At 39.5% G+C, this 11,994-nt stretch overlaps 1 protein-coding gene across 5 annotated transcripts in view; it reads right to left on the bottom strand.

Annotated features, from left to right (window-relative positions):
* Window positions 1-726: 726 nt before the first annotated feature.
* The window catches only part of SEC11A (SEC11 homolog A, signal peptidase complex subunit), a 51,485-nt gene continuing 40,217 nt past the window's right edge, over window positions 727-11,994 (bottom strand). For 4 of the 5 annotated variants that reach the window (XM_004278290.3, XM_033402906.2, XM_049705813.1 and 1 more), the window contains 3 exons: window positions 8,405-8,524; window positions 1,439-1,496; window positions 727-1,250 (listed from right to left, as the gene is read on the bottom strand). In XM_004278290.3, coding sequence (XP_004278338.1) covers window positions 1,200-1,250; window positions 1,439-1,496; window positions 8,405-8,524 — 229 coding nt within the window. In that variant the 3' untranslated portion in view covers window positions 727-1,199. Of the gene's footprint in view, window positions 1,251-1,438; window positions 1,497-7,851; window positions 7,890-8,404; window positions 8,525-11,994 lie in introns of all 5 variants that reach the window. The other variant, XM_033402904.2, reaches the window with a different exon arrangement.

The following is an 11,994-nucleotide window of genomic DNA, read 5'->3' as shown; positions in this document are numbered from 1 at the left end:
TTAGCATTAAAGTACGGGCTGATTTCCACCTCAGTTGAACAAATAATAGAAACCATTCATTTAGCCCAACATTTTGCTTACTTTGAGATTTCACACTAATACAAAAAGAGAACAGAGAGGATTAAGAGTATTTTGTGCTTTAAACACACTGAGTTACCCCATGCTCCCTATTTCCCTGTCTCAATATTAAAAGAAAAAACACAGGTGGGCTTTGCCTTTACTACTTTAAACCTTCCCTTCTTAAAGTCTGCATTAGAGAAAAGCAAAGTCAGTCACCTACAAGAACAGGTTCAGGCAAATTAGAGTCTAAAGAAAACAAGTAGCACACTTGCCCTCCAGCACCTTCCTCATGCCTCCCCAGATGCTAATACTCACTACCATCTTGTAGAAAGAGTTGAGAACGTCTCAAGTGTAGAAAAGGTTATGAGTCTACAGCAAAGTGAGATTTTCTGAACCTCTCGGCAACCAGCTGGGTTTATACATATCTGAGACCCCCTAATGAAGAATCAATTTTATGACTAAGATTTCCTACGAATATCAATGGCTACTTTTGCTTCACAAAAACAAAAACAAAACAAACAAAAACCAGTTGTCAGTATTAGGACAACCTTCTTGGCTGAAGAATTGTTCACATCAAAGCCTGTATCTCCCCAAGGGCGCTAAGAACCAGCACAGGAAAGCAAATATCAAAAGCTTTCCCAACAAACACAAGTCAGGGATAAGGGGTTTCGATATGCAAAGTCTTTTATTTAAAATTTTGAAAAGTTAAGACGACGACCACCTCAGTATATGCCATTCCCATTATAAGGAGGAATGACAGTTTCAAACTCGTGCAGAGCTGCATTTTCATTTACAGAACTCTGTAGGCACTTTAGAAGTGAAGCTTGGCTTCAAAATACAAACACTGGGGGCTTTGGCTCAATCTTTTAATATAAAAAATTCACTGATGTACAAAAATGCGAAAGTATGACAATGACAACTTATGAAATTCTGTGATTAGAAGTCCCCTCGAGTGCACGCTGTGGTGCACATGCACCCGCCCACACGTACTCTGGTGTGGAAACATAAACTAATGCAAACCAGTGCTACCAAGAAGCGCCAACATGTGTTCTCCATTCCACCAACCACAGATTGATATCTACTCCAAACATTCAGGAACAAAAAGTACAGCATCTTCCAGGAACAGCAAGGCAGACTTCTTACTCACGATGGACCAGCACAAATAAACCCAGCAAAAACAGTACTGCATACTAGAAAACAAACACAGAACCACAAGTCAGAGAAGCTTTTAAAAGCTCACAAATCCTCAGAGTTAATTAACAGACTGGTCTTTGTGACTATGATAAATCACGAAACTATCCAACTGGTCTTCCATCTTTTAACTGTAATCCATTTAACGGTTTCCAAAATTAATGAAACATATAGTACAGGATCTTACCTTAAATTTAGGATAGTCATTCATGAGGATCGTCACAATCCCAATGTAAGGAACGAATCTAAACAAACAAACAAAAAACTGATCATCACAGAACTTTCTAAGTAGCTGTTATCATTTACTGAACATTCTCAATATCTTCCATAGAATACTAATTTTCAGCTCACAAAATCCATTTGTATATACTGTCCTATTAGACACTTTCAACAGCCCATGTGATAGGGAAGTTAGGGGTATAGCCATTTTATAGATGAGGAAACAGTTGCTCATGCGCAAGGTACATGGTGGAACCAGTACCAGATCTGAGGTCTCTGACCTCTAGTTGGTGACTCTAAAGCCACCTGCTGATTCAGTGTTAGCGGTTGGGTTTGTTGTTATAACCTGTGTAGAGTTGTCAATCTAGTTGGGGAGACAAGGCAAACACAGCCAGAACATTACAAGGTACTTCATGTTAAGTGTCCAAAAAGTGAGTGTACAGCTCTATTATAGTACTTATGATTTCACCACCCTCTCATTTTTTAACCACGTGTAATCTGGCTTTGGCTCTCTTAATCCTGAAACTTCTTCTAGAACAGTTTAAATCATTGTATGCAGAAGACCAGTCTCAGCTCCTACCTTCCTTTTCATCTCTGCAGCACTTGACTTTGATGACCAGAAACCTGCCCTTGAAATCTTTCTCCTTGGTTTCTGTAACATACCAGTCTCTTTCTCTACCTACCTCTTGGCTGCTACACCTTTGCTTTTGCACTAGCTCTTGCTTTCCTCTTGTCCCTGAAGTTTGTCCCCTCAAACTAGGTAAAACCACTTGTTAAATAATCTCATATCACCTCATATATTTCCTTTGAAGTCTTCATCATGAGTTTAATTACAGAATTAGTTGCCTAACTAGCTGGATAGTGTCTGTCTCCCCTAGTAGACTCTAAGCTCTATAAAGGCAGAAACAGTGCCAATCTCTTCTCCACTGTATCTTCAAGGCCAAACTTGACACTTGGCACATAGCAGGCATCCAGTAAATACTGCCTGATTGAATGCTGGAATATCCAGGCCTCTTCTTTTCTCTTTCCCTTGGGGATCTCACTTCCTCCCAGGACTTCAATTCTCCCCGCAAAACAAAAGACTCTTCAACATCATAAGAATTCAGGGTAGAGAGAGATGTGGGAGGAAATAGCAGTTAGAAATATACAACTTTCTTCTTTCTCTTCCTCTTCTACTGTTGGATTCCAGAGTGGACTGAGTGATACCATCCTCGAGCCTGTCCTAGAGAAGGGAGGTTGACCTTTGCATACTTTAAAATATCCCAGATACTTTTATTCAGGGCACCCACGACCTTAGCACACACCGAAGGTACACAAACAGAAATTACCTCCTATATAACACCTCTAACCATCAGAGGATTTGGCAATCTTGAAAAACAGAAGCTTTGTCTTTGGTGCATTTTACTTCCTTTTAAGAGCTCTCTTACTTCCCGTCTCCTGTCCTCACCCCATCCTGCCCCTCTCCCTCTGGCAGCACTACCCAGACTCATCTCTCTCTCCCCATCCCCAAACTCCCATTCGCGTAAGTTGATGTTTCTTAAAACCTACACCTCCATTGTGAGAATCACTTGGACAGCTCATTAAAAATGCAGATTGCGGGGCTTCCCTGGTGGCGCAGTGGTTGAGAGTCCGCCTGCCGATGCAGAGGACATGGGTTCGTGCCCCAGTCCGGGAAGATCCCACATGCCACGGAGCGGCTAGGCCTGTGAGCCATGGCCGCTGAGCCTGCATGTCCGGAGCCTGTGCTCCGCAACGGGAGAGGCCACAACAGTGAGAGGCCCATGTACCGCAAAAAAAAAGAAAAAAATGCAGATTACGGACTTGCCCGGTGGCATAGTGGTTAAGAATCCGCCTGCCAATGCAGGGGACACGGGCTTGAGCCCTGGTCCAGGAAGATCCCACATGCCGCAGAGCAACTAAGCCTGTGCACTACAACTACTGAACCTGCGCTCTAGTGCCCGCGAGACACAACTACTGAAGCCCACACTCCTAGAGCCCGTGCTCCTCAACAAGAGAAGCCACCACAAAGAGAAGCCCGTGCACTGCAACGAAGAGTAGCCCCCACTTGCTGCAACTAGAGAAAGCCTGCATGCAGCAACGAAGACCTAACGCAGCCAAAAATAAATAAATAAATATTTTTAAAAGTGCAGATTGCTCTATCTTCCCAGATTTATTGAGTCAGAGCACCTCTGGAAGGTCGGGCCCAAATGACGCTTCTGCACATTAAAGTACAAGAAGCACAGTTCTAGCAAGCAAGATATATGGAACAGGCATGTGGTGACAAATCATATTCCCTTTTAGGGCCCATGCTTTATTTTCAACCTGTGGGACCTCTAAGAGCTGAAAAGTAACAGTCACTACAGAATGGCCTAGCTAAGCTCTAGGAGGGTAGATAAAGGTTTTCTATATTTTTAATACACATATTTTTTCTTTTTAATGCAACAACTCTATTTCTTTTGTCTCACTTATAACATCTTCATAAAAGCAACAGTTTCCAGTCCTTCAGAAGGAAAATCGTCTAAATTTAAGAACATAAAGGCAAATGCCTTACAGTAAAATGCAGATTAAAAGCTATAAAAGCATCTGTGACTTCTATTAAAACAACATCAGGGGCTTCCCTGGTGGCACAGTGGTTAAGAATCCGCCTGCCAATGCAGGGGGACACGGGTTTGAGCCCTGGTCTGGGAAGATCCCACATGCCGTGGAGCAACTAAGCCCGTTCACCACAACTACTGAGCCTGTGCTTTAGAGCCCACAAGCCACAACTACTGAGCCTGTGTGCCACAACTACTGAAGCCCGCGCACCTGGAGCCCGCGCTCCGCAACAAGACAAGCCACTGCAGTGAGAAGACTGCGCACCGCAACGAAGAGTAGCCCCCGCTCACCGCAACTAGAGAAGGCCCATGCATAGCAATGAAGACCCAACACAGCCAAAAATAAGAAAATAAAAATCTAAAAAAAAAATTCTGTTTTAAATAAATAAAACAACATCAGACTGCTAATTCTGGCCTGATGATCAATCAGCAGCCATGCTCATGGGTAGAGACTTTCACTGTTACCTCCATACAATGGTATCTATGCTCAAAGAAGCACAATGATCACATAGTCTGTTTATGGGTTATCCATGGAAACATATTCCCCCCCTACGGTGGTTTTTCCTTGCCCACCGTAAGTGTGAAATAGAAGCAACTTGATCTTTAGGAGTAATAGAAGCAAAACATAAGGTTGCCAGAATATGACAGGCAGTCCAAAGTCAAACAAAAGATTTAATTACCTATACTACTGTTTTCCTCCATGGACAAAGACAGTCAAGAGTCGCTAATCAAGTGCATGATGCTGCTATCATCAGTCATCTTAAATTCAAATCAGTTGCACTTTTTTCCTACTGAGTTCAGATAAACTCTGCTAAAGCAGAGTTGATAACAAGCAGAGGTTTAAAATAAGTAAAACAAATGCCATCCACAAAGCCAACCTCAACACCAGCCTGTGGCAAGTTAACATCTAGGAGGTACAGTAGGGGTAAATACGTGTCCCTGGGAGTTCTTGGAATCAAAGGTGCTGCCAAGAAAGGAGCCTCAGAAGGAAGAACTATCTGCTGATGCTCTGGGTGAAAATAATCTGTCAGATGTCAAAAGGGATCTACATCTGGGAAGTTTGGACCCCAGTAGCTGCCTTAAAAAGGAGCATTGTTTCTATCCTGGAACAGTCTGTTTCAAGCTAAGTAAAAAGTACATTGTAAAAGACTCCTCCAGGATTTCCCCGGTGGTCCAGTGGCTAAGACTCCATGCTCCCAATGCAGAGGGCCTGGGTTCAATCCCTGGTCAGGGAACTGGATGCCACATGCATGCCGCAACTAAGAATTCGAATGCCACAACTGAAGATCCCGCACGTGGCAACAAAGGTCCTGTGCGCCACAACTAAGACCAGATGCAGACCAAAAAAAAATTAAATAAATAAATAAAAGCCTCCTCCATAAAACTGATTTCAGTCAACAGACAGCTCAATTACTCTGCTCCTTCCTTTATTTTTATTCTTCTTTTCGCTGTCAATATTTCTCTATTCCCTGATCTTCTGCCAGGTTTTCATCCTCTTTTCCTGTTGCTTTCTACTCGTCTTCGACTAACAGGTTCTCTTGTGTTTTTCAACTACCTGAATTTAGAAAGAATCACCCCTATTCTTACTTGGTTCAGTATTAGTTTCACTTTCTAAAAGTGTTTTATTACATGCTATAACATGAATGAACCTTGAAAACATTACGCTAGGTGAAAGAAGCCGGACACATTGTAAGACCACATATTGTAAGATTCTGTTTATATAAAATGTCCAGAACACGCAATCCATAGAGACAGGAAGTAGATTAGTGGTTGCCAGGGGCTGCAGGGAGAAGGGGATGCGGAGTGACTGCAAATCAGTACCAAGTTCTCTTTTTGGGGTGAGGAAATGTTCTGGAATTAAACAGTGGTGACGGTTTTACAACTTTGTGAATATAATAAAACTCACTGTACTGTACACTTTAAAAGGGTAAATTTTATATCCTAATATATGTGAATTATATTTCAATAAAAAATTGTTTAAATTTGTTTTTATTTAGGGCTTTAGGCTTCAGTGTAAAATTTTTTAGTGTGCAGCTGTTTGAAAAAAAAAATTCCAAGGTTTGGGTACAGTCTGACTCTGAAATATAGTTTAGCATTTTATAAACACAATTTTCACAAAAGGAGATGATGTGCCTCATTATGTGTCAAGGTAAGTGGTGACATAATCAACGGAAAGTGAATTTGTAACAGTTAAGAGTCTGTGCTCCTGCTGTTCATGTCCCAGATGTTTATACTTCATGCAAAGTTATTTAATTAAGAGAGTACCAGACTATAACATTTTTAAAATTAATAGCCAGAAAAAGGCCTATAACTTTCAATGCTGGGATTTTAGAAATAACACTGTACATAGTTTGGGACTTTTAAAAAATTCTTTAGAAAAGACAAGTTACTTGAGTAAAAGAAAGCCTGGTTCCTCCACCCTTCCATAGGATGATGCATTTTTTACCCAAACAGGGGGCCAGAATGAGCAGACAGAGCTGCACTAAACACCTAAGAATCAAGATCCAGATAAAGGGACCCTCTGTGAGGAGTACAAATAAAACTGTACAACAAAATTTGTCCAAAGCCTTAAAATATGCTTATGTTTCACCAGGTCATTCCAAGTATAAGAATTTACTGTGAAGAAATGACTGGGCAGAGGCACTGAGATATATGTAACAGGGATGCTCATCATAACACTGCTCACAATCAAAGGCATCTGACAATAGGAGATTTTGGCTAAATAAAAATATGGTCTTTGCACACAGTAGAGTAGCATACAGATTTGAAAATGATGATATGGAAATAAATCTTTTGATTTATAGATACTAATAACATTGGAGGATAAAAAAGAGGTTATAAGCAGTGTGACCATTCTCTCCCCGTACACAAAATGTGTTTATGTATACACACTTACACATTAAGATCTGCATCTTTACACATATTGGCTAAAAGAACACAAACCAAAAAATTAAATATTTATGGAGGAACTGAAAGGAAAGAAGTGACTCTGCTTTTTGATGACTGTTATTTCCTTATGTTTCTACAAGAATCTGTACATTTGCAATTAAAGGAAAAGCAAAAAGACTCTAAGAGGCTGATATTAGCAGCACCTTGGGAACTGAGGGAAATGGGGACTATCACTTCTCAGAAGCACTGATAATCTAATTTGAATTATAAAAGTATGTTTAGCTCCATCATAGGAAATCAAGTTCCCTTGAACTGGAGGTGTGCACAAAAAACCCGGTCTGCTGAAGACAAAACACATGGGTGCTTTTTCTGATCCGATCTCTCTGGCCCCAAACTGAACATCTCTTCTGCTGTAACCAAGGCAGCTTTTACTTAATAACTTGAATTTATTTCTTTATGGGAACACAGCTCCTCAGCTCCACTGTTCACTAGTGGAATCACTGAATCCACAGTGTCTGTTCTAGGTTAGAAGGAGCAGGTGTTCTGACAGTGGATAAGAGTGCCATGTAGCATCTAAAGTGAACAAGCAGCTACCCATCTCAGAAGTGTTATACCAGTAATTTTGCTATGATGGTAAAAGGGTGGGCTCTGGAGTCAGCCAGCCACTTACTATCATCAGTGTGACTTAGATAAACAACCTAACATGTCTGTGTTTCCTCATCTGTAGAATGGAAATATTAGGGTTGTTCTCAGGTTAAAATGAGGTAATACTTGTAAAGAAAGCACTTAGAATGAGTCTCTGGCACAGAGTAAGCCCTAATAAATGTGAGTTATTGTTAATAGTATTAATAACATGAAGGTAGTAATAATCCCATACTTCCTCATACCAGTAACTTACAATTCCTGTCCTTCACTGATCTGTTCTCCTGATAAAATCTGAAATAAACAGGCTTAATATAACTTTTAAATTTCATTTGACCTCAATAATTTCAAAACTAGAAATAAAACAATATGGAATAAATCAACATGATGAAATTAATCTAGATGAACACTTTAAGTTGTTGACTCAGTAAACACTTAAGAAATGTAAGTTTCAAGAAGCAGGATTAATACCGCTCTGGATCCCCAGAGCCTAGCACAGTATTAGACGTCAGAGTACATGGAAGGTGCCCAGTAACATTTCTGAAATGAATTAAACAGACAAATGAATTTTTTAAATTGTCACTCTAATTCATCCTCATCACTAATATTCTGTTCTTTTATAGCACCCCATATCCTCCCTTCTGGAGCAGTAAACCTGAAGTTTCAGATGCAATTTAAGAAGCATACTTTTTCAAAGGACACAAGGTGATTTGGCCGAACCAGGACCAAGCCATTATATTCAATTGTGTATGATCAGACAATATGATCGAGAGAGCCAATGTTTCAGTAAATCTCCCCTCTATACTTACCCCCTCGCTCTCCCCACGACATCTTTTTTCTCTAGCCAATGTTGTCCTTGTTTATAGAGGCCTCGGTCATCAACCGCATTATTATCTCCTTTGGTCAAAAACTTGATATGTCCATTTTGCCTTAAAAGAGTAAGGGAAACCCAAGTCACCAAATACCTTCCTGCCATTTGAAAGTACAAAATTTGTTCATGTTAACTGAAAATTCCTGTGGAACTGTGGCATTTTATCATCATTCCCAATATCAAAATAATTATTTATTTAGCTAAAAGGATGTTCATAGCTATATTATTTACAATAAGAAAAAACTGGAAGCAAACAAAGTCTAACAGGAGTTGAAATCTATGCAAGCATTAAGGCCGGTGATACAGAAGAAAATTTAATGACATCAGAAGATCATACAAATTTTATTAAGTGAAAAAATATTACAAAATAGCATGTACAGTATAATATCATTTTCATATTAAAATAAACACAAACCACCAATATTTTGGAAATACAAAGCGCAAAGGAACACATTAAACTACTTCATTTGGATATAATCTTCCAAACGAAGACTGTGGGAAACTACAGAATGACCCAGTTTCTTCAACCAATAAATTGCAAGGGACAAAGAAAGTTAGAGAAGGAATTTACAGATTTAAATAAAAGACATTATAAAGCCATATCAACCAACTGCAACTGAGGACCTTCTTTGAATCTGGATTCAAACAAATTGTTAAAAAAAGTTAAGACACAATTGGAAATTTGAACAAAGATTGGAAACTTAATGATACAAAGGAATGATTGTTCATGTTTTTAGGTATAAGAATGTTAATTACAGTTATACTCTTTAAAAGCTCACTGGTTATGTTTTATAGCTATTTATTGAAATATTTACATATATACCACATGATATCTAGGATTTAATTCAAAATAATACAGGCAGGAGAAGGGGAAGAGGTGGCAATGTAGGCAGAATTGGCTATAGATTAATAATTATTGGAACTAGGTGACTGGTACATGGAAGTTCATTATACTGTTTTGTCTACTTCTGTGCATGTTAGAAATTCTCCATATGAAAAAAAAAGTAAAAAAGAAAAATATTAAACAAGGTCTAAAATGATAGACCAAGGTGTAAACAGCAGCTATCTATGGCTTTTTTTTAGCTGGCTTTTAGCTTCTCATTTTTTTTCTCCAACAAACATGCACTACTTTTACAAGCCAGGGTCTATAGAAACATCATCCTACTCGATCAGATAACTATTAATTTAATTCTACTAAAGAACCATGAGGCTTCTAGTAATCTTAAAATTTAACTGAAAGCAAAGTGCATTTTACAGTTGATAAAGACTATCTTAAAAAATTAACTCAAGGGCTTCCCTGGTGGCGCAGTGGTTGAGAGTCCGCCTGCCGATGCAGGGGACACGGGTTCGTGCCCTGGTCCGGGAAGATCCCACATGCCATGGAGCAGCTGGGCCCGTGAGCCATGGCCGCTGAGCCTGCGCGTCCGGAGCCTGTGCTCCGCAATGGGAGATGCCACAACAGTGAGAGGCCCGTGTACCACCAAAAAAAAAAAAATTAACTCAAGTGAGTTTGGGTTAACAGCTACACTAGAAAGAAGAAAAATAGCTTTAACTCCTACTGACTAATATCCACCTAGATTCTAAGCCAGAAAATGGCTCACTAGACACTAAATCATCGGCAGATAAAACTAAATTGGGAGGTGCTGCAACAACAAAAACAGTTAAGTGCAAACAGTCTCATTAAAAATGAGATTCCAATTAGAAAAAATGCTAATATATACAGAGAAAAATAATCTGTAGCTGACAACTCAGTAAGTGAAAGAATGTCTGAAAAATCCTGGAGGGTAAAAGAGGACAGGTGCCAAGGGGGGGCTAGCTGCAGAGTGAAAGTCAGCAGCAGCAGGAAGAAGAGTCCATTCAACCAGGAAATAACACCAAGAAAAGAGGCAGAAAAGTAAAGTATGAGGAAAGAAAAGCTGGGAAATGGGAAACTCCCCAGGAAAGGAAAGGGATGCTACGAGAGATCTGAGCTATTCCCAAAGACTAATTTGTCAACAAAACAAACAAACACAATTTCCCACCCTCTGGGATGTAATCAGGACCCACTATAGCTGAAAAAGCACAGGTTTCCTTCATCTACTTAATAGTGCAAGAGGGCTTCCCTGGTGGCGCAGTAGTTGAGAATCTGCCTGCCAATGCAGGGAACACAGGTTCCAGCCCTGGTCTGGGAAGATCCCACATGTCGTGGAGCAACTAGGCCCGAGAGCCACAACTACTGAGCCTGCGCGTCTGGAGCCTGTGCTCCGCAACAAGAGAAGCCGCGATGGTGAGAGGCCCGTGCACCACGATGAAGAGTGGCCCCCGCTTGCCCCAACTAGAGAAAGCCCTCGCACAGAAATGAAGACCCAACACAGCCAAAAATAATTAATCAATTAATTAATTAATTAATTTAAAAAAATTTTTAAAAAATAGTGCAAGAAATATTCTCTGGTGGCAACCAGCTCCTATTAAGCCTACTATGAAGACCTATTCTAGCACTTCACGACCCACGAGCACCGAATCCTGATTGACAACACATTTATATGGGACTTTTCCCTCGCTAGCATAGGGACCAAATATTTAGTATTATCTATCTCCAAGGAGCTCAAAGCACTTAAAATTCAACCATTACAATACTGTGATGTTAGGAGGGAGGAAATAACTTAGATAAGATAAAGTAAGACCCCAAGAGCCAAATGGGTGCAAAATAATGTATCTATCTGCACAGAAAAAGCAAAGCAAAGGACTAAGTCACCCCAATGGAGAATTCTCGTTCTAAATACTTGATCACATGCCAGTATTCAATATCATCAAATTATAATACTACCTATAGGCTGAACTTACTAAATACATATTAGAGTAGGCTATACAATAAGATAAAGTAGGAGTTTATATGTGGGGAAAATGTAAGTATTACGAATTTCTGACTAACAGGCTAATACGAGGAGCTATCCATGAAAATTAAGTCAACTGATAAACATTTAATAGCTATCTCACCTTTTAAATTAAAAAACAAACTTCACTATCTCTGCTTTCCTAACTCGTCCATTTTGGAAGAAAATGGAAAGCAAAAAATAGGCAAGGGGAGCGAAGGATTCAAAGAAGATGTTTTTTGCTGTTTGCCACAGTACATATAACCTTTCTGCATGCATATCTCATAGCCCTCCTTTTTTTACTTAATTAAAAATACAGTATTAACTATAATCAGTGCAGGAGGTGGTTAAGTCTTTTTTTTTTTTTTAAAATAACAATGCCGGGGGTAGGGATAAACTGGGAATTTGGGATTAACAGATACACACTACTACGTATAAAATAGATAAACAAGGACCTACAGTATAGCACAGGGAACTATATTTAATATCTTGTAACACGTTTAGTTTAAAAAAACAAAATAATTTTTAAAAAGATAAAATGATTAAGGGATAACACAATCTCCAAACAAAAACAAAAACTCCAATGCCAACCACTTTCTCACAATTTCCTATTGTCCCCAAATATCAGAAATTACTTAATGTTTCTGTTAAGGGAATTTTTCCTGAGCTCAGTAGT

This window comes from Orcinus orca, chromosome 2, assembly GCF_937001465.1.
Source record: "Orcinus orca chromosome 2, mOrcOrc1.1, whole genome shotgun sequence".
NCBI classification, from domain to species: domain Eukaryota; kingdom Metazoa; phylum Chordata; class Mammalia; order Artiodactyla; family Delphinidae; genus Orcinus; species Orcinus orca.
Note: the sequence above shows the minus strand (reverse complement) of the source record. Positions and strands in the feature narration are given on the sequence as shown.